Below are 22,833 nucleotides of genomic sequence, written 5' to 3'. Positions count from 1 at the left end.
TGTATTTTTTCATTTTAAAAATAATGGGTTGGTTTTCGAGTAACCTTTAAAAAAGATCATTGAGGAATTTTGTTGTTTTTTAAGGACCATTATGAATTTATTACCTTTATTGATGATCTAACAAATCATACATAACATTGTGAAGAACGAGAATTACAGAACACTTAATAGTGCTCAGGTAGAGCCTGTACATAGCCCAAGAGGCAACTATTTAGACAGAACAAAAGGGTAATGCTTGGTTTAAAATCATGACGTGTGAGTCAGGGTTGTGTCCTTTTGCCATGACTTATCCAGTCTTTATGCTGAGCAAGTGACCTGAGAAGTTGGAATACGGGAAGAACATGGTATTGGCACTGGAGGAGGAATCATTAACACTGTGCTATATGCACAGCTAGGGTCGCCGTGAGTCAGAATTGACTTGATGGTAGTGAGTTTACATGCATTTGTTGGGAGTCTTGTGGCAAAGTGGGTTCTGATCTGGGCTTCTAACTATATGATCAGCAGTTCAAATCTATCAGTTGCTCTGTGAAAGAAAAATAAAGCTTTCTGCTCCCTTAAAGATTTACAGCCCCGGAAACCAAATCAGGCAGTTACACGATGTCTTACAGGGTCAGACTGTGCCAGAATGGTGATGGTTAGGTAGGCCTCGAATATGCAGATGACATCGATTTGTTTGCTTAAAGTGAAGAGTATTTGAAGCACTTAATGATGAAGAACAAGGACTATAATCTTTTGTATGGATTACATTTCGATATATAATTTTTTAAAATCTGCACAACTGGACCGATAAGACCAGAGGAAAACCTGCAGTTGTTAAGGATCTCATTTTACTAGACTCCACAACCAATACCCACAAGCAGAAGGAAAGGAATCAAATGGCATACGGCATCGAGCAAATCTGCTGCAAACAACCTTTTCAAGTGTGAAGGGCAAAGTTGCACTTGGAAGTCTCAGGTGCACCTTAGCCTCACGTGCACGGGAAAGCTGGACAGCGGAGCCGGAAGAATCAAGAAGACTCGATTCGTGTGCTTATTGTTGATCATGTTGGTGGCATACATTGAATTGATCATTGACTACCAGACGGATGAAAAAAATGATCTTGTAAGAAGCACGGGTCGAATGCTCCTTAGAAACAAAGATGTCAAGACTTCGTCTCGCTCACTTTTGGCATGTTATTAGGTCTTGATGAGGGAACAATCCTTGGAGAACACATCATGCTTAGTAGAAGGCATGCAAAAAAGAAGCCCTTCAACAAGATAAATTGATATTTTTGACAGCAGCTTCGGCACCGGCTTGATGGGATATGACGATGGTAGCTGCTTATGATGAACAGTCGCTGATTTTAGCCAACAGAAGCGTATTCAGGCTGGTCTCCGAGTCCCTTGATAAGAATCTCACAGTGCTGGTAGCTTCCTTGCTTTCCAAGGTGATGGGATGTTTCAGAGGTATGTTTTACATGTCACGCCCCAGACCTACAATCAGTCACTTCTCTGGGATCCCTGCTTTTCCAGACACCACAGTCTGGGTACCAGAGGGGTTATGGCTACTGACTAGGTAATTCTTTCTGGTAGATAGAACTGTGAATAAGTACTCTTTTAAATTTAATGATAACATACATTGTGAGTTCTTTCCATTCATATTTAGAATTGCTACAGGGATTTTATTTCTCACATCCGAATCCCCTTTCAACTGAGCTCATTGTGGTAGTTACATAATCTTGTGTCAACCTGAGGATATTAAGAGTGAAGGGGTGGAGTCTAGCCTGTCAATCAGGTCACAGCCTGATGATGCCTCATTGTGGGCGTGGTTTCTCATGAGGATTCTGGGAACTTTCTTTGTCTCTGGATGTAGGCCACACTCTCTCTGCTTCACCTTCCTGCTCTTTGAGATAAAGCTCTCTCATACACACACACACACACACACACACACACACACACACACACACGAGTGTCCTTGGATTTGTTTCTCTTCTCAACCTGGTCTAACACACTCATGATCTCAGTTCTCAATGACACCCGCATAATCAATCAAGTCATTCATATAGAGATACATATACAATAGTCTCAGAATAATAATAACAATCTGGATGCCAGCAATATGAGTACTAGAAGCTGCTTAAGGTTATTCTTTTCTAGTAGTTTTTTTCTCATAAGAATATATCTCTTTAGCCAAAATACAATAGTCTAAAGGCATTTAAACTCATTCCTATGTGAGGTTTTGCCATGAGTCACAATAAAAATGATTCATTTCATGTTACTTAAATTTTTATTGTATGCTTTATTTTGCTTTATGTCATAAATGTATAAAGTATATATAGACATGGCTCCCAAATCAGATGTTCAAACAAGGTGTACTCAAATAAATTTGGCTTTTATATCTAATTCTCCTTTCTCCTCTGTGTGATCTTGGTGTATGTGTATGGCTATCCTTCCAACTTGTAAAAATATATACGTTCATGCTAAAGAATGACAGTATACTATGTATGGTCTTCTTTACCTTGCTTAAAGGAGCCACGGTGACCTCAGGGGTTATGTGTAGGCTGCTAACCTCAAGGTCAGTGGGAGGAAGATGAAGCCTTCTACTCTGTAAAGATTTACAACCTCGACACCCCCAGGGGCAATTCTATCCTGTCCTGTCGGCTCTATGGCAGTGACCTTTGCTCATTAGACACGTCCCATCGATCATTCATAAGCATATGTGGAAGCCTTCTCCATTCTCTCTACATCTGGCGAGTATGTGTTGGGGTGGAGGTGGCCTATTTTACTTGCCCAGTGCCCAGTGATGGGTCTTTGCATTCCTTCCAGTCTTCCACTGGTCCGGCAGTCTCAGAACAAATATCCTGTGCTGAGACTTTTCTTATTCTTTTACCTGCGCTGCTATTGTTCTAAAACACCCGTCCTAAAGCACTTGGCATTTAAGCCATCTAAGGATCTAATTCCGAGACAGCGATTGCTTTCACCAGACTGTGCGATCATAAGCACCATCAACTCCCCGCCACGCGCATCACCCCAAGAGAAACTCAGCACTCCCCGAGTAGTTTTCGTTATTTCTGCTGGTGTATCTCTGGCCTACACTCCTCCATGTGGGAAACATACACGTGTTATTTTTAGTCACCGTCTTGTGTCATTTTGCATTTCCACCAGTAACCCACGAGAGTGACTGGTTGCTCTCCAGCCTTGTTACAGAATATGTTGTCAAACATCTGGAGTCTTACCCATCTGATAGTCGAAAATAGGCTTTTAAATGTAGTTCTCATTTTACTTTCTCTGAGGAGAGGCTGTTTATTCTTTCACATGGTTAAAAGTCCATTCCGCCCTCCGACCAGGCTTCTCCATTGATGACTATGACATCCCACATCAAATCCTAATTTTTCTCCTGCCCCTCAGGACGTTCCTTTTGAAACACATGCCCCCTTTGTATTTCCCTTTCCTCTGGATTATGTCTTAGGTTTGCTTTGAAAACCCGCTCCTTTGACTCCGTTTTAAGTTATTATTGCTACTCTGATCACTACTAAAGACAGTATCTCCAGCCCAGGGCTCTCTCTTGTATTTCTGCCCCATATTTCAAATTGCTTAATGGAGATCTTGAATTGTGCCCCAGCAAAACCCACTCCTGTGAGGTTGATTCTGAATCGCAGTGACCCCAGAGGACAGAGTGGAACTGTGCCACTGGGTTCCCAAGGCTGTCATGCTCATGGAAGCCAGCTGCCACGTCTTTCTCCCCTGGAGCAGCTGGTGGGTTTCAGCAGTGCTTCTGTCATTCACCCGCTGAATACTTAACCACTGCCCCACTAGGACTAGTTCACGACCCACAGCCACTGTAATTAACATGCGCAGAGCTTCTTCCCAGACACTCCATTCTCTGGCATTCTCCACTGCAGGGACTATGACTACCAATTACCAGTGGCCCTAGTCAAACACCCAGGTTCTGTCCTCTTAGCCCCTCTCTCACCTCCCTTATATCAAATCCACTGCCAATTTCTGTGGCTTTCCCTCTTAAGTGGTTCTCAAATCCACCTATAACTCTCAGCCCCATCCTGCTAGTATAAACCACCGTCACTTCTCACCTTTGACACTACATCTTCCTTCTATGGGGTCTTTCTTTTGCCTTTGGCTTCTAACCAAGGTCAGAATAACCTTCTGTAAAACCTTATTTTACTGTGGAGTAGACATACTCATAACAAAACATTTGCCATGTTAAAATGATTACATTTCAACATTAACTATATTCTAATTAAGTTCACTGTCTTCAGAATGGCATTTATAAAACATAATATTATAGTGGCACTTATCAACTTGAAACCTTCAAAATCATTTGTATTTCCATAGACGCACACGAATGACTACAAATGCTCCGAAGGTCTGGAAGAGGAACACTAAAACGATAGCAGAGGTTACCCCTGGGGAGACTAGGAGAGCAGGCAGGGCAATGAGCTGTGGAGAGGAGGTTAGTGTTGGTGAAATATTGGTGGAAGAGGTCTTCAGCTTTACTACTATTTGATCTTAAACATTTAATACATCATTATAATGTTTTCAAGTATCACCTTTTTAATATTTAAAGTTAAGTAAACTAAGTAAGGCCTACATCAGCTCTGGGGCAGGTCAGATTCAACAATAGGTTGTATGAGTTCCCAGTGTCAGCTCACCTGGAAGAGGACTCAGGTGTAGCTACCGCCTACAGGCATCTCCAGAGAATGAAAAGCATCCTTTTCCCCCATCTAATACCTGAGTATTTTAACCCAAGTGTTCTTACCTTTGTGGTCCACAGTTTAACCGTCCAGTCAAATGATGATGTGACAAACAGGTGTGAAAAGTCGATTGGGCCCACTGCCATGTGGCAGTTAATTCCCGTCACTGGTCCTTGGTGACCTTCGAAGACTTCACCAATACCTGCTTTGCTGCACAAAGATCACAGAAGAGCAGAATTTCAGTAATATTTCATTGACCTTGCAAAACAGTGATTGCTTTAAACAACAAACAAAAACTCATCTCTGCATGATTATTTTTCCATAATTCATAAGAATCAACAACAGCAGAAATGCGGGGTTTCAAACTGGTTCATTCTAGTTTGTCCCTGTCATGGATTGAACGGTATGTGTCAACTTGGCTAGCTGTTTAACACTGGGAAATAATGTTTCCCAGTATTATGTGGTTGTCCTCCACTGTGAGATCTTATTCTCCTCCATGTAATGATGGATTGTAAATCCTAGTCTTTATGCCTCTCGTTATGGTCTCACCAGGGAGCGTTGACCGTGATGTAAACAAGGTAGGATTCGGTCATGAAAAGAAGGAAAGATTACGATTGTTATGTTCATGGGGTAGGATCAGGGTGGGGTATATCCTGAGTGACTACCCTTCACCACCCTGTAAGAGGTAAAAGCAGAGGAGCCAGCAGAGAAAGAGGGGCCTCAGTAACACTAAGAAAGACGAGCCAGGAGCAGACCATGTCCCTTGGACCTGGGGTCCCTGTGCTGAGAACCTCCTAGACCTTGGAGATGATTGAAGCCAAGGCTCGTAGAGACGTCCAAGGCATGCTGGGCCCCCAGATGTTGAAACGAGACAGAAACCTTCCTCCAGATCCAACAGAAGGCTTTCCCTCTGCAGAGCCCCCTCAATTTAGACTTGTCTTTTAAACTGTAAGGGAATGAATTTCTTTTCGCTAAAGTCATCCACTTGTAGTATTTCTGTGATAACAACACTACATAATTAAGACAAATGCCCCTGCTGAGATTTTGCATTTCCATGTCAGATATACTAATAATCATCAGCGTTTAGTACCAAATTTTATCTTTCTTCAGAATCCCTCAAGTCCTGTCATCGTGGAGGCAGCTATTTTGATGGAAAACACAAGCACCTAGTTCTCAGATGCTCCCATATTGATAAATCCTATTTCTGATATTTTGTACATGCTCCATTTTAACTTGACTTGGAAAGTCTATTGGCTATAAAACTCCACACGTCCTTGACAGAATCGTCTTTTATTCTTTTAAATGAAATTCTTAAATTAAGCTGACATACCTGAGAACACAATTTTTGTTGAAAGCTTTGTAACTTTGTAACCAAATAATATGCGCAACTTCAAAATAATGAGAAAAATGTTCTGTTCTCTTTATGGAAAACAGAAGAGAGAGGTACAGATTCACTACATATAAATTCCACAAAGGCAGGCACCTTACCTTGGTGACCACATGCTTATAAGTCACTTGCTAAATATTTGTTAAATAAAATAACAAAGGACAAGAAACACGCATGCCTTAAAACAAAATCACATTTGAGAGTAATACACACCCTAAAAGGCACCCACAGGCACCAGTAACTTATTTAACCAAGCTGGGATTGCTTCCAGTTCACGAGCATCACATAATAGTCTATACGCAGTCATATGCAGTTAGAAAAATCTTATAAACTATACCCAAAATGTTATATTTTATAAAATGATGTACATCCATTTATAAATATGACAAATACACTGGGATTGTGTAAATATTATGTCATTAGGAGCAAAGAGGAATTAAGTTATTCAAGCATTTGGATTTCCAGAGCCCCAATAAATGTCAAATGTGCTGAGCAACATTTGAAATTATGTGTAAAGTGCTACAGCATATATCCCGTATAAAAGCCACTCAACAATTAAGCCCAGTGCAACTGCTAGGGGCAGTTCTACATGTGACCACTGCGATTTATTCTAACGCACACGGGGAACTGTCTTTGAAGTGGCCCCTGGCAAGAGTCCACTTTCCCGTAACAGTATCCTGAGAGGGTTGACAGGGTGCAAAAAGAAGGACCTCATTGAGTTTATGGAAGTGTATTTGCACCTTCGCCATGCTAGGTGGAAAGAAGAAATTCTACTCTCTGCCCTCTAGCCTGATAATTCATTTTAAATGGCTAGAGACCAAATCTGTGCTACTTTATGACTCTACTAAGATCTGCATATTTCAGCTGGATGAACCGATGCCAAAATCAAAATCAAGGCCACGCCAAGTTATCTGTGGGACTTGTCAGGACACGCTTCTTTTGGACCCAAAGGGCATATTCTGATTGTGCTTGTAAAGAACAAGACATACAATTTATGCACCTGATCAGCGGTTCTCAACCGTCGTCATGCCGTGACCCTCTAATACAGTTCCTCATATTGTAGTGACCCCCAAACCATAAAATTATTTTCATTGTTACTTCATAACTGTAATTTGCTACTGTTATGAATTGGGCGACCTCTGTGAAAGGATCATTTGACCCCCAAAGGGGTCGTGACCCACAGGTTGAGAACTGCTGCACTAGATGGACATTCACATTAGAGAAACTGACAACAAAAAAATACCAAGAGAAAAATCCATGAACATGCTCTATAGCCTTGAGCGATCATTAAGTTCCTAGGCAGTCCCCTGGATTCACTTACTTAAACCTCTGCCCTGCTGCGTCTAGTGAATATGGAGATAAACCTGTGACTTCATGTTTTCCCATTATGCCCTCTGCATGTTCCTCGTACCAATTATAACCTTCTACCGGCCCTACGAATCTCTGTACATTTACCTTCTCAGCTACCATCAATTTCTTTTTTAAAAAATTTATTATGAACTTGGATGTAATGAACATATCATATAATTCCATAGTTCAGTCATGCCAAGTAGAACTGTATAATTGCTACCACAATCAGTTTCCAAAATTCTTTTTCTACATAGACTCCTTAACACTCTCTCCTTTTTGCCCCCTCAACACCACTGTATCCCTGTACGCCTGTCTCCCGGAAACCCTGATTCTACGTTCTGTCCTGATAGTGCCTCAATCCTGGTGTTCACAACTACAAGAGGGTGACCTCCAATGACATAACACCTCTGAGATACACCCTGATATGAACAAACAAAAATCAAAACAATGCAAACCCAAAACAATACAAACCCAAAATATGGAACATCTTGGAAACCATATGAGGTCCTGCCTGTATCATAGGGGGATCTACTGACAAAGTTTTAACCGTTCAGGTCAGATTTCTGCCTTTGACCTTCTACACTCCTCTATCCCTAGCACTCTGCTTAGTGACCACTTTCCTCCCGTCCCTCAATTTCAGATCGGGAAGTTCTCTGGGGGCTTATTTCTTACGTGGTTTCACAAAGAAATCTGGAACTCTCATTGCCATCCATTGACTTCTGCACTCTGGGTGCTCACAATTTAGGCTCTGATTAATTGTAATCCCTCCTTGACTTCTGATCACATGGAATTACACCATCAACTTTTTGATGGCAGCAGACATCCTGAATGACGCTCAGATGCCTCACAGCATCTAGCGATGTGGGTGTTCAGCAAATTCCTCAAAGTGGGTATGCAGCAAGTATTTGGATGAACAAACAATATTATCAATCTTTTTTATGGTTTGAGAACGCTTGTGTGTGGTTTTAGTGAGTTTTTATGAAGACGGAGTATTTGGGCATGGACCTGTGAGACACAGGGCTATGAACTTGGAATAAGTTGTGGTTCCTGACTGAGACTAGTCCATTGTCTGGGATAAGTGGAAGAAAGGCACAAAATACCAGGTGCACCTGAGCTACTGAGGTGAAAGAGACCTTCCACAGGCTAAGCACAGAGAATCTTTCCGAAGACTGAAGCCACCTGTAGCCTCTGGCTTTGCCATTTCATGATCTCTTGCAAATGACTGGCTCTGTTTGCTGAGGCCACTTGCTAATCTCTCAAGCAACTCAAGAGCTTGTATCACCTGGAAACTGCATGGTGGCTTAGATGAAGGGGTTTTAAAAAGTTTGTGGAAAAGTTGCATTATCTTTTCATTCCATTTTTCCCACAAACTTTTTAGAGCTCCCTCATACGTCTCATACTGCTCCAATTCCCCTGACTAGGCAGAGGGGCCTTAAGACAGGTCTCTGTATTATGTGGATATAGTCGTTTCTGTATTTCCTAAATGCATATTTTTGCTCTTCACTTATATGCCAGACACTGCTGGACATGGAATGAAAGACAAAGTGAAAATAATTTAATGAGACAAATGACAGAAACATCCACTTCAAAAATTAGAAAGTAGCAAACCTAACTGAGCCTACACAGTCCTGTCTGCCTTCTCCTACTTCAGTTTTCTCCACAGCATGCACCGTCATTTAAACTAAATATTTACTTGTTTCATTCATTATTTTATTTTATTTTTTTTTTCATTCATTTATTATCATTCATCCCCAACTAGAATAACCCCAAACCCAAGCTCAATGCTATCGAGTCGATTCCAACTCATAGTGATTCTATGTGGGAGCCCAAGGCTGCAATCCCATGTGGGTTCAGATCACCAAATCAGGGGTGTGTGTGTGTGTGTCTTTATCTGTATGTTGGTTCTAGGGGATGGTCTATGTCGATCAACTTCCCTTTGATCTAGGAGCTTCTTGGTACAAGGACCCCAGGTCTAAAGGGCAAACTCCATTTCTGTTTTTTCTTTCTTGATAACAGGAGGATTCCTCCTTTTCTACTTTCTTCTCACCATTATAAAATAAATCAAAAGTGAAGCAGACCACACTGCAGGGGAACTCCCCTTTCATCCAATCAGGCCTGTGACCTGATGAAGGGTGTTGTAACCCATTCTAATCCTTATACAACTGACTGACTGCTCATATCAGATCACACCAGAGGGATGATTGTATGATTATAAAACTAACAAATTTATATCAATACGTAACATCCAAACCACTTAATATCAGCACTTAGTCAAGTTAATATATATTTCTAGGAAACACAGTTCACTCCCAAATGCATACTTATTCTCCTGAGTTGTAAACTTCCATTTAGCTTTAGAAAACACAGTGTTCACTTGTCCGTTTGGCATTCATGTAATTCATCCACATCTTGCCACCTCAGTTCATATCCAGCTACCAGATGGCATGGCTATTCTGTTCCTCATTTAAACGATGGTGCCTGTGTTAGGCTGGGTTCTCTAGTCTGTAACTCTCCATGAGTAGAAAGCCTCATCTTTCTCCCACAAAGCTGCTGCTAGTCTTGAACTGCTGACTTTGTTGTTTGTAGTTAGCAGCCCAATGTATAATCACTATGCCACTGAGTTTCCCCAACTGGAATTAAACCAAAACCCCAGCTCACTGTCAGCCAGCTGATGCCAGTTCATAATGACCCCATAGGATAAGGCAGAACTGCCGCTGCAAGCTTCCAAGACTCTGCTTTTTTTAATTTTTTTTTAAAGGGGACAGAAAGCCCTGTCCTTCCTCCTCTAGTAGCCACTACTCTTCCGGGACTCCCCTTCAACTAGACCGGGGCGTGGAGCTTTTAATTTTCATCTCATTCATGTCTGTCTTGCTGCTTTCTAGATCCTTCCGATGGTGTCTAACACCTGACAGGTTCTTTTTATAATCCTTTATGATGCAATTTAATGATTTCAATATATTAAGAAAGAGTTGTGTGATCATCACAACAGTCAAATTTTAGATCATTTCCTCCATTCTTGTAGCCATTATTATTAGCATCTCATTTTCCTCCACCCTCTCCTGTCATAACCTCAAGGATCTAGGCAGGCTCTTCACGAATCTGCTTTGAATGATTAGGAGGAGTGAACCTTCGATGTGGCCATAAAGAAGAAAGTTGTGTCTTTGTCTCCTCTCCCATCCCCAGAGATCAGGAAAGGCCTTCAAGTGCAGAGCCTCTGTGCCAGGAGGATGCGAACCTACACGGCAGAAAGGCTAGCTTGTGAGAGGAAAGAGAGAGATGAGGCTGGATAAGCAATGTCTGGGGACTGCTATCCCTGATGGGTATGTGCTGGAGCCCGAAGGAGAGGAGGTTGAGAGAGGCCAGAGAATCAGGGTCGGCAATGTGCTGAGAAGCTTGGAAAGTTTTCCTGGAGGCAATGTGAACCATCAAAGATTTGCAAATGGGTAACCAGAGGAGGCTACAAGTTGGGTTGCTACCCACAAAGCCAGCAGTTTGAACCCAACAAGTGCTTGATGGGAGAAAGATGAGTCTCTGCTTAAAGGGGTAAAAGGCGCCCTGGTAGCACAGTGGTTACATGTTGGGCTGTGACCCGCAAGGTGTGTCATCTGAAATGACCAGTTACTCCTTGTAGAGATAAAAGGCTTTCCACTGCCCTAAACAGTTATGGTTTCTGGAAACTCACAAGGGCAGTTCTACCCTGTCCTATAGGGTCTCTATGAGTCAGCACCAACTCAATGGCAGAGAGAGAGAAAGAACCACAAGGTGCTTCCAGTCTGTCTTCTACAGGGTCCCCTTGAGTTGGCGTTTCCAATGCTAAGAGTGAGCTCGGTGGTAGAAATGGTCAATTACTTGGCTGCTAATACCATTTTAAGTTCCCAGAGGTGCCTCAGCTGAAAGCCCTTGTGATCTACTGGTGGAAAAAGGAAGGAACTGAAAACCTGTTGGGGCTCAGCTCTCTCTACTGACACCATGGGATGCCAGGAGTCGAAGCTGACCCGATGGTAACTGGAAAGGAGAGATGAAATAAAAACGTGCCAGGCAGAGGCATGCTTCAGGCAAGGAAGACTCAAGCTGGGCTTTGCATTTCCTCCGAAATGCCCTTCTCAGAACGAAAGGTGGTTACTCTGCAGAAAGTGATAACAGACGTCCCCAAACAAGCAACATGTCAAAAGTAAGAAAACAGAACATCACCTTCCATGACGACAAGCCGTGTAGACTGTGCCCTCCTCGCTGCCCACCACGAAGTTATTGACATCTCCTGTTGGGAAAGCCATTCCGGTAACAGCCACAGGCTTGGACTTATTGTACACCAGCTCCATGCTCTCCTACCAAAACACGACCTGGTTACATTTCCATCTGTCAACTCCTTGCCATGCCAAAGATAGCATGGAAAACTCATTTGGCCAAATCGTCTGTTTGCTTTTCACACAGCGTTACAAAAGACCCCGGCTGTGCCAGCAACCACGCGTTACTGCCCTGACATTCATGCTTCTGTGTATCTCTGGTTTCAGGCCGGCTGGATTTCATCAGCGTGTGCTGCTGCTTCGTCAGTCGGGCCGAGATGACAGGTGAGAATTTTGAAACTAATGGTGCAGAAACTAAAGATAATGCTGTAATGGTTACACTTGTCAGCCCCAGGCTTTAATAAAACACACAATACCCCTGTATTTACAAACATTTTCCAAACCAATCGTTCATGAGAATGCACATGTTTTAATATCAGATGTAGTAAGCACATTTCTCAAAGCAGCAGTGGGTCCTCTGTGGACTAAAACCAGAAAGTTGCCACTCAGATCATAGAGGACAGATGTCAACTGGGCCCCAGTTTCACGAAGGGCAGTCATTGGCAGTATGGCCGATGAACCTGCGAAGAGCTGTGCTTAAACATGTCTTTAATTTAGAATGAGGGTGTTTACTATGAAATCAGTTCTTACATTGGGAACTCGGGTATGTTTTCAAAGGCATACCGCTGTATTAGGTTAAAGAGTATTTAAGCATGACTAATGACTTTGAGCATTTTTGGCTACTTAGATAAAATGGCCTATCTTGGGCATCTAAAATAATTAAAGATATCATTCTGGGATACCATATGATTATAGTTCAGCCTTTCTTGTACAAATAATTAAGCCAGTCCTCTAGCCGAAAAGTCAATAAATTGAAAGCCCCTTGCAGTACAGACAACATGGTCAGTCACGTGACAGGCTGTTGGCAGCAAGTCAGACGCCAAGTAGTGACCATATCAGTGTCAGCACTAAAGAAAGGGCTGGGATGACAATAGAGCATAGGAAACTGGGACATGCACTAGTCTCCATCACTGAAAGTATGCCTACATCGTATCTCTTAAATTTCATTGCAGTAAAACATCCAACAAAAAGGTCACCACGTCAATCACCCTTATGCAAACAGTTCTATGAATCAGAACGGACTTAATAGCAGTGAGTTTTACTTGATTTTGAGTATGCGTACAAGTCAAAAATACCAATTACATTTACCATGTGCTACAAACAGCTCCACGCTCTAGTTCCAACAAGTTTCTCATCACCCCAAACAAAATTATAATAAAATTATAATGCCCTTAAGCAATAATTCCCCTATTCCCTGAACCCCCAGTAATCACTGAGGTGCTTGGTTTCTCTATGGGTTTGAGTATTCTAGTGCAAATAACTTGCCTTTTTGTGTTTGAGATTTCACACAACATGATGTTTTCAAGGTTTATCCATGTTGCAGCAGGTATCAGGGCTTATGACTGAATAAAATCCTATTTTATTTATATATATATAACATCTTGTTCACCCATCTGTCTGCAGATTGGCAATCATGTGGCAGTGGAGACTGGTGTACAGGCATCTGTTTGGGTGCCTGCTTTAAATTCTCTGCCGTGTTTTGGAAAGTCTTTTGCTCTCCCTCTTGGGAAAAGGGGCCCAGGGCAACTGCCAGATGCCCCTCCTCCTCTCTGCCCTCGACAGAAGCCATGCCATGGGGCTCTCTAACTCCGTTCGTAACGGGCATCTGTGGGCATGGAAAAGGCTCATAAAAATGTGCCGGTAGCTCCTGTGGGACTGGTTTTAACCTAAATAAATGCATGTTTAGTCAGCAGAATGGGCAATTAAACATCGGTACATAGAGGGCTCTCTCTTAGGTCTGTTTATCATCCCCAGGCTTTTAAAAGGAAGCAACACATTGCTGAGAATGTGGACAAGGCCATAAAAGACCCCCAGCCACCCCTGGGCCTGGCCCATGGTAAAGACCAGCACAGCCAGGGCCTGTGAGGAGCAGCCGGACGGACAGACGGATGGAGGAGCGTGATGAGAATGCCCCGTTTGCGCCGCCGTGTGCGAAAGAGCACGTGGAGAACTGGGGAACGGGCCTCCGAGCCGCTATAGACACCCTCACCGAGAACACAAGTGTGGCAATATTCCATTGTTAACAACCGAGAAATGTAAATTGTCAGCAGCTTATTGGTTACTGCTCTCTCTCTCTCTCTCTTCAGTTAAGAATCCTTCTGTGAAGGCTTAAGAAAGATGTTTTTTATAGTTTACATGTTTCCTAATGTGTTTGGAAGCTGTAATGTCTCCTAAAACTGTGAAAATATGTCATTCATCGAGGAAAAGGAATAGGCAGGCAAAATTAAAACGTTTTAACGTTTCTTTTGCAATGCTCTTTAAAATGACTCTGTTTTTCCCAAGGCCACAGCCGCAGTTGGAGGTCCGCGTCCTCTCCCGTCCCTGCCCCCAAAAGAACTGGGGAAAACTGTGTACCCGTGTGTGTGTGTGCTGGTCTCTGTGTGCATACGGGTACACACGTGTAATGTGGTTGGGATTTAAGATGCCTCTCCAAAGGTTTCCTCCATGTCTACCCCTTTGTTTGATTTCAATTACTGTAATCAGTCGTGGTTTGGAAACTTGGGAACTTTTTCATTTTTGACTTCTCATTTGTTGAGGGAGGAGTGGCAGGAACCGACTAGTGGGAAGACCCGATGGTTTGACCAGGGCTTCACGCACACCGCCGCCTGCTGTCCCGGCTACAGATGCAAGCCCGGCCTGGATGTCTCCTTGGCCCAGGTACCTTTCCCCCAGGGCAAGGATGGGTGAGGGACTGCTCTGCTCAGCCCCAACCTCGTGTGCATTTGTTTAACAAAGCAGTACAATTCATACCACAGGCAACTGCCATAATCACTATGCTTTCAAATGGATTATTTCATTTTCACTTGAAACTGACCTAAGCATTAACGCATTACACTAATTACATGATTTGTGGTAAAGGAAATGGGTTTTGGCTTCCAGAGGCGACTGCTGAAAGAAGGCCCCACTCTTTCAAGTGCATCCACTGGTTTTAGCTCCCATAGGATGTGCGGCTTTTAGGAACTACGTGCCAGCAGGCAGGTATTTCTTGTAATCAGGATGCGCCCGATGGACGGGGAAACAAACCCACCTGGGGAGTGGAGAGCATGTCCAGGCTCCAGGAGCACATTTTGCCATCGGTAGAGACAGTGATGAGGTTATGAGCATTCTGGGTCCCAACAACATTCACACAGTATACAGGATGCTGTGAAAACATAAACATGAAAGGTCAGGCACGGGTCCAAGAGGAAATGCTTACACGTGAGTGTCAAACACCTTTGGCGACAATAACACAAGCCTGGGGTCCATTGACACTTTTGACATGAACCTGTTTTCTTTCTAAAAGCTCTCGCAGCACCACACAGTGATGGAAATGCTTACAGCACTTCCTCTTGCTCAGCCAGATGCAAAGCAATGGAACTTCAAGCAAGAACCAGAGCAAATGGGCATGAGGGGCATGAGCAGCCCTGAGAGGTGCATGCAGATGACTTGAGTGAGTTGTCACCACACACTTAGGCTTCTGAGCTCAATATGACTGACTGGGAAAGGAGTCTTCAAAAGGAGAGTACTATGGAAGAGGTGTTGCTCACGTCAGGGCTAAAGGCACCACAGTCACAGTGCCAAACATTGATTAGGATTCTTTAAATTAAAAAAGAGATGAGAATCCGTCAGGCTCTTTGATTTACGCACAATGAAATTGGCACAACCAACCTCGTGAGGCCCAAATTGGGGTCTTCTATGTTATTGCAAAACTTAGGGTAGATTTGCTTTTCAAAATATTATTTATTGAGGCTTACATTTGGCCAGAGCTTCGAGAAAGGTCATTTTTATATCCCAGGAACTGTAAGCAAGATGCTCTAACCTTCTGTCAGAACTCTAAGTAGGTAATCCCACTAGGCAGAATCCTACATGATATGCTAAAATCATGTGCAGCTGCACATTAAATACTAAATGAAAGGTTAGCATAAGCAGAACCTAGCAGTAATTAGGGTTAGATTTCAGGCCGCTTAGCCATCAGTGGCCAAACCACAACTGACTTGACGCTTCTCTGTGCAAATAGCCGAGAGTCCAAGTCTTATGTCTGATGAGTAACTGTCCATCATACCTCGCCACAGCGACAAAGAAACAACCTTTAATATTGGAAAGTTGATACTTTATGAAGGTTGGTTATCAAACTATTATTAAGCCATAAACTTCTGGTCAGAAAGAACCCTAATAATCATATAACGCAGCTAATCATCTGCCTCTACCAAAAAGTGGGTCCAAATTCCACTTAAACACCTTTTTTTAAGGATGACCCATTTTAGTATTCATTTATAGTTATTCTTTTACCCAGCAGAGATCAAGAAAGTTCAAGCAAGTACTTTGAGTTTATTACCCACTAGGATCAAGTCCAAACAAGAGAGTTTTGAATGTCTATAGATTTTTTTATATTGCCCCTGAGTCTTGTCTTGTGGAAATGAACCATTGCCTGTTTTTTCAACTAGTCATTGGGTGCTTTGGCTTTCAATACATTCCACATTCTGATCAATCTCTTTTGAATGCACTCTGCTTTGTCTCCATTTCTTTTAAAGTTCTGGGCATGACATACAATCTTCTACTAATTTTCTAATGAGAAAAATGTAGAAATCTGGGTAGCCCTGAAGGGTCACTTCTCATGTATAAGAAAAGATGCCTCTATTAATTCAGTCTAAGACAATATTCGTTCATTGGCAAGTACATCCGTTTTTTCATCCATGCTGACAGACGGTCAGCTAAGCCCTGGCATCTTTCCCCAGCATGTTTCTGTGGGAACTTCCCAATGGCTCAGCATCAGTGGGCCTGCACAGTAGCAAAGGAAGCAGAGATCTGAAAATGTTCTTCTAAGGATGTCTCCGTATGTCAAACAGACCGATTTGCTGGGAACTACAGACAGCATTCTTATCCAAGCTCTGGTGTATGTGCAACCTGAAATAGTATGTGAGCTCAAGTCCTGAAGTAAAAATCAAATAGAAGCATGCCTGAAACAATTTCCCACCTAAAGATAGCAAGTTTAGTAACTAAAGAAGGGGAAAGCAGGGTTCATATATTATCACGATCCCCAAACCTACCTAGTTTTCCCAGCAAGAGTTCAATGGGGCTTTTTCTGTGAACCTTAAACATAAACCACGAAAATCTTAATGGATTTGGATCCCTAAGGGCGTAACAGGGAAAAAAGGCAGGTCTAGAGAAATGTATAGAGCTAAATGCTTAAAGAAGGACTGTGTGCATTTCCTCCGCCCTGGCTTTAATCAGTGCCACAGGCCTGTACTTTTATGAGTAATAAAAGTTGGTTTAAAAGAAGAGAGATGTAAAGAAACCAGAGGAACAGAAGCAGGCACTTTGGTTGGTACAAGGGGGACTTGTTCACAGAACATTCCATTATCTTTACACTCCATCTTCCATGCACTTTTTGAAACCTCTCTGTATACTCATACATACACACACACACACACACACACACACACACACACACACACACACGCTATTTGAAAGAAAGAAAACAGCAACAGCACATCTCATTTTCCAGCATAGATGCCAGGCTGTTTTTTATTTATTTCAGAAATAAACTTACTGTGTGGCAGAGGACTTTGTTTTAATTATGATTTCCTGCTGTCCCAAATGCATGTGTGTGGTGGGTGTGAAAGGAAATTAGTTAGTAATCTGCGGTGGGCCTCATTTTCCTTTTGGATCCTGGTACCAATCAGCCAAGCAACAGTGGATGCTGCAAGACCATCAAAAAGGGGGTGCTACATTTTTAGCGGTGGATTAGACTAAACATAGCACAGTGGGGTGGGGTGGGGCTGTGTTCCCAAGTATTTACTAACAAATAATGTTACTCAGTTTGATTAGAATAGGACGTTAGTTGTGATGATTATACTTAAAGCTAATAAAAAAAAAAGGAAGCTCTAGGATTTGGCTTCTTCCTCAAGAGTCACTGCTAAGTGATCTAGTATAGAGAGAGATGTACCCACGTCCATATACTTACATATCGATATCTGTGTATCTGAGGTTTCTGAGGCATGCTCAGCTAAGCATATCAGACATCTACATCGAGCCCAGAAGTAGTTTGACACTATTTGAGCAAACACCTGAATCAAATCCTCCTTCTCCAGGGGTGCAATTTTCTGTTATTAGTTTGGAGAAATGGGGTATGCAAGAGCAATTTTCTAAGATTCCCAAGAACTAGTTCCACCTGCAGGTTTCTGCAGCCCAAGTCAATCAGAATTAGGGTTGACTTGGTATTTGTCATTTCCTATTGTCAATCTTACAAGAGTGGAAGGGTTTGCCTCCTCATGGTGTTAGCGAAGGCAACTAGCAATCATTTTTCAAGGCAGAATGGTTTTGAGGTCTATAGATGAAACATGCAGAAACCACATTAAGGAAACTAGAAACAATGGTAGAGCTGTATCCATGGGCATCATTTGGCATTTCAGAGAGAGAATATCAGTTACCCTGTATGTCAAGGTAGCAAAGATTGCTGGAGACACGCTTGTCTTCTTGTTTCTTCTAACAATTGCCATATACACCTATCATTCTCTTAAAGGAAATGACAGTGTAGTTGTCCTATGCACACTATCCTCAACCTCTCCCACTAAATTATAAGTAATGGTTTGGAGATGTTGACTTTTAACCCTATAGATTATATTGTCACAGTAGACTTTCCATTGAGACTTAAGCCACACATTCCAGCATTTAAAGTCACAGTACTCTTTCGAATCACCAATCATAGAAGTCTTATAAAATCTCTAGACATGAAATGCTGGCTCTTCTAGATGGTCTACCTGAAACTATAGCTTTGCAGCTAATAAAGCACATGTGAAGGGGTTCTTTAGGGAAATAATTCCACATATGCCTCTTCCCAATGGCTAATGTGTCTCCATCCTTCTATATTTTTAATATACAGTGGCCTTTGGGTCATCTAAACAGAACTTTCTACACATTAAACATTGTAAACTATTAAGAGATTTCTCAAAGTCCAGCAGTTCCTATACCTGTTTTGTCTCAGCTTTATTTTAATCAGTCAGAATAAAATCCCCATAGAATCGACACTTCTAACTTGGAGCTAGGAATGCTGGTGGCATGTGATTAAGTCCTGGGCTGCGAACTGAAAGGCCTGGCGTTTGAGCCCCCAAATGCTCTACAGTGAAAGATGTGGTGGTCTACTTCTGTAAATAGTAAAACTTGGAAACCCCGAGGGAGTAGTTCCACTCTGTCCCTCAGGGTCTCTGTAAGTCAGAATCAACTTGGCAGAAATGTTTGCTTTTTTGGGGGGGGTAATTTGTAATTTGGAGCCACTGGCAAAATCCATACTTTTTTGAGTTAAGCTATGTCTACACTTGGGACTTGGGACCCCACCCCCCACCCCCCCTGGCAGAGACTTGGCAACGATCCCACTTACCGTGTGGGCAGCAGCTGACAAAGGTGTGCGCTGCACCGGTGTCCTCCGATGACTACGATTGTCCCACAGGACAATCTGGCCGGAGTAAGTCCCACCAACCACCAAGTTTGGATGAAAGCGGGCGAAGCAGACAGACATCACCGAGGACTGAGGGAAAGAAGGAAGAAGAGAGAGGGAGTTTCTGAGCACCATCGAATCATTCTCCGAGCTCTTGTATCTTGTATTTAAGAGAGCTGTGCATCTCTTAAATTCAACACATCCTGAGGCAGCTTCAAACTAGAATGAAGGGTATAGTTAATCATCCCACCAGTATTTGTATACAGATATAAGGACAAGAGATTGGCCAATGGTTTCCCTGGGGACATGGAATTTGAAGTCTTGGCCATGTCATCAAATAGGCATAAAACCCGTGCTACGTACATCATTGTTCTGTGGTCTGTACAGCCTGATTTATGGGCATTTCCCACTCATCAGTAGAAATGCAACCAAGCTAATATCAATTCTCTACTGAAGTCTCTACAAACGGAGGCTTGATGTTGAGGGCATGAGCGCATCAAGTTATATGATGTACATGCTGGCAAGGCCAGAGGAACTTTAGCTTTGAGGATTTGGAGACCAAGCACTGTTTTTTTGTTGGGCTTAATGTAGACTTCTAGGAAGTGCCCTGACCTCAGACTGAGCCAACTGGTTCCTCCCAAGGTTCCACACCTCCCAGAGGCATTCTCCCTGACCTTCACCCTGCCCACTTCAGATGATTCTGAATGTTATCCTTTGCTTATTTTTAACAAGTAGTCAGAAATGGATTTCAGTCCAACTCTGCCATAGTCCGTCATAGTATCACACATGTGGTTTCTGAAATGCCACAAAAGACTACTGGGCACTCCATTGTGGAGGGCAATGTTTAGCTGAGGCAGAAACACGATGCACTTAGAATCCATCCATTAAGAAGCACATTTGGATGTTTGCAGTATTCTGCATATTTGTATCTAGAAGCTAAAGTAATGTAAGAAATAAATATATCTTCCTTCAATTCCATTCCATTTGGCAACCACTGAATATTCACTGGTACTCAAGAAGGGATTGTTCCAGACCTGGTGGCAATGTAAGCCTGGTCACTGTCCTCAACAAGTTTACGCCCTACTAACCCCAACCAGACCCAGGTCACTGCCACTGAGTTCATGCTGACTCACAGTGACCCTAGGAGGGGAATGCAAGACATGTGACCAGGCTGAAGAGAGCTGCTGCTAGCTCACATGGCGCCTCTGTGTGAAAATGGTGTCACCCTCACAGATCGGTCCTGTGAGTAGGTGCACAACCTGGACAGGTGGAGAGGAAACAGAACTTCGTTTTCATTGGTCCCCTGGGTGAGGCATTTCCGTGCAGGACACCACCCACAGAGCCAGGTAGTAGTACTGGGTGTGGTGCATGTCGTGACTAAATCATGGGAGCACACTTGTATGTATCCATGTGTGTGCAGGTATGTGCATGTCATGCAGGGAGGAGGGAGAGGGGAGGTGACGCGGTGGGATAGTTAGAAAGGCCTCACTCGATTTATTATGCCTTGAGCTGTATGCGGAACATCCGCCAAGTGAAAGCAAGAACAAGCAGGGATTCCTGAGAAGCAGGACAATGGGAACACAGAACACAGAAACCAAATGGCCCGTAGTGGGGTTTGGCTGAACAGGAGCCTGCCTGAGAGAAGTGGGGGAAAGGACATGTGTCTGAGGAGGCAGCCTGGGTTAGACAAGAGAAGGTCTTGAATGACATTCATAACAGTTTGATTTTTCACTCCCTGTGGGCAACAGTGAGAAATCACAGCTCTCTAAACAAACACGTGAGAGAATAAAGGCTGAAAATGATAAAGTTGCAAAATAGAAAAGTAATCGGAGAAATACATATGTTCTCTTTCTGACGGGTAAGCTAAGCTTCCATTTCTAAAAGGAAACAAACAAATCAGATTTACTATCAGCTTAAGGTTTCCCTGGTAAGAAACAGTTCTCAGCTGCTCTAAGGAATAGACGCTGTATTTTGTAGTCATGTTTTTTTAGTTTGAATGATTTTCAGTCTCAATGCCATGAACATGACTGGATGGAGAACATACATCATGCTCCAATCTGGTTTTCATAAAACTCAAGAGCAACTCTCAATAATGATACTGAAGTGAAAAAGAGAGAAAGAACATAATGCGGGTCAGCTTCTTGTTTTACACAGCCCACAGAAATGTTTCTTAGTTTTCAATGGATGAAATTCTTATGCTGCTTGAGTTATGTTGGAAACATTTTTCTAAAGCTTCAGAAAGACTTAAAATTAACCAGGTGGTATCAAGAATTTAATTTACCAAAGCACAAATCAATATGGATAATGGAAGGCCATTCAATTTAAAAATTCAACCACTTGATTGCTTCTGTGTTTCCGTTAAATCTCAACAAATACCATCCCAAATCTTTTCCAGTTTGTTGAGAGAGTAAACTGGAGGAAAACGGGGCAGATATTTCTATATAACTCAAATACGAAGATGACAATCAGTTGCTTTTTTTTTTAACAATCTATTCCACCAGGTCAGAACTCTACCCAAAATCTATCTGTTTGTTCATTCATTCATCCATGCATTTATTCTCCTTTCATTCATTCACCAAACACCAACCCACAATTAAGTATGAACTAGATCACTTAAGAAACTTCCATGTGTCACAAAAGCTCTCCATCTCAAATTCAAAAATTGTCTTTAAATGTGATTAAAAAGTCAAATTCTAGTTAAAACAAAATAATGCCTTGGACCACAAGAGATCTACCATCAGTGCCTACTGTATTTTGCTGCGAATCAATCCATATAGTATCTCCACTAGGATCAATAAGTATCTCTATTCATTTGCATTTTATATTTGGAAAATTGGAAACAAAGAAGTGGTTCTGTGATCATCAGTTCCACTACTTTTTATGTTCAACATATGAAGGTACATATATGTTATACTTGTGTGTATAATCGATGGGTTGCTATCCAGTTGCTTCTGACTTATGGTCACTCCATCTGCATCTGAAGAGGAGTGTGTTCTGTTGGGTTTCTGAGGGGGCATCTTTCAGAAGCGGGCCTTTCTTTTGAGGTGTCTGTCTCTAGGTGAACCAAAACCTCAATCATTTGGTTAACGTCATTTGCTTCATCGAGGGACTCTCTAGGCGATATTTATATACGTGTGTACACATATAAATATAAATGTGTGTATGACTGCATATCTATGTATCTGTACACACACACACACACACACAAAGGGGGCATCAAGGGGGTTCATATAAAAGTGGAATTAGAGATAACAGAATTTCTCCACAAACATTTTGCAGCCCCTTTATCTATATGAGGGTAAATAAAAAGGGATTGCCTTCAAAATCATAAAAATCTTTATTAAACAAAAATATCAATGGGTGGAGGGAGAAACAGGGTGGGGAGAGACTGGGTTGGTGGCACAGAAGGAACAGGGCACTGGCCCACGGGGCGGGGGGCAGGGGGGAGAGTGTTGGTTGTGTCTCCACAGAACTAGAATGGGCATACAGCCCCCATCAGGACAGGCCAAATCAGAGGAGCAATGTAAAATGAGGAGGAATACACGAAGAGAATGGACCAGGCGCCGGTCCTAGCCAGATATGGCCTGACCCC

At 42.5% G+C, this 22,833-nt stretch overlaps 1 protein-coding gene across 6 annotated transcripts in view; it reads right to left on the bottom strand.

The window, feature by feature from the left end:
* Positions 1 to 22,833, bottom strand: part of DYNC1I1 (dynein cytoplasmic 1 intermediate chain 1) — a 321,188-nt gene that overhangs the window by 60,271 nt on the left and 238,084 nt on the right. For all 6 annotated transcript variants that reach the window (XM_004702674.2, XM_004702676.2, XM_004702675.4 and 3 more), the window contains 4 exons: positions 19,185 to 19,331; positions 14,856 to 14,969; positions 11,616 to 11,749; positions 4,753 to 4,897 (listed from right to left, as the gene is read on the bottom strand). In XM_004702674.2, coding sequence (XP_004702731.1) covers positions 4,753 to 4,897; positions 11,616 to 11,749; positions 14,856 to 14,969; positions 19,185 to 19,331 — 540 coding nt within the window. The remainder of the gene's footprint in view (positions 1 to 4,752; positions 4,898 to 11,615; positions 11,750 to 14,855; positions 14,970 to 19,184; positions 19,332 to 22,833) is intronic.

This window comes from Echinops telfairi, unplaced genomic scaffold (assembly GCF_000313985.2).
Source record: "Echinops telfairi isolate 266 unplaced genomic scaffold, ASM31398v2 ScPeMD7_23;HRSCAF=83, whole genome shotgun sequence".
Taxonomy (NCBI): domain Eukaryota; kingdom Metazoa; phylum Chordata; class Mammalia; order Afrosoricida; family Tenrecidae; genus Echinops; species Echinops telfairi.
The sequence above is the reverse complement of the archived record's forward strand: the minus strand, read 5'-3'. Positions and strand labels throughout refer to the sequence as shown.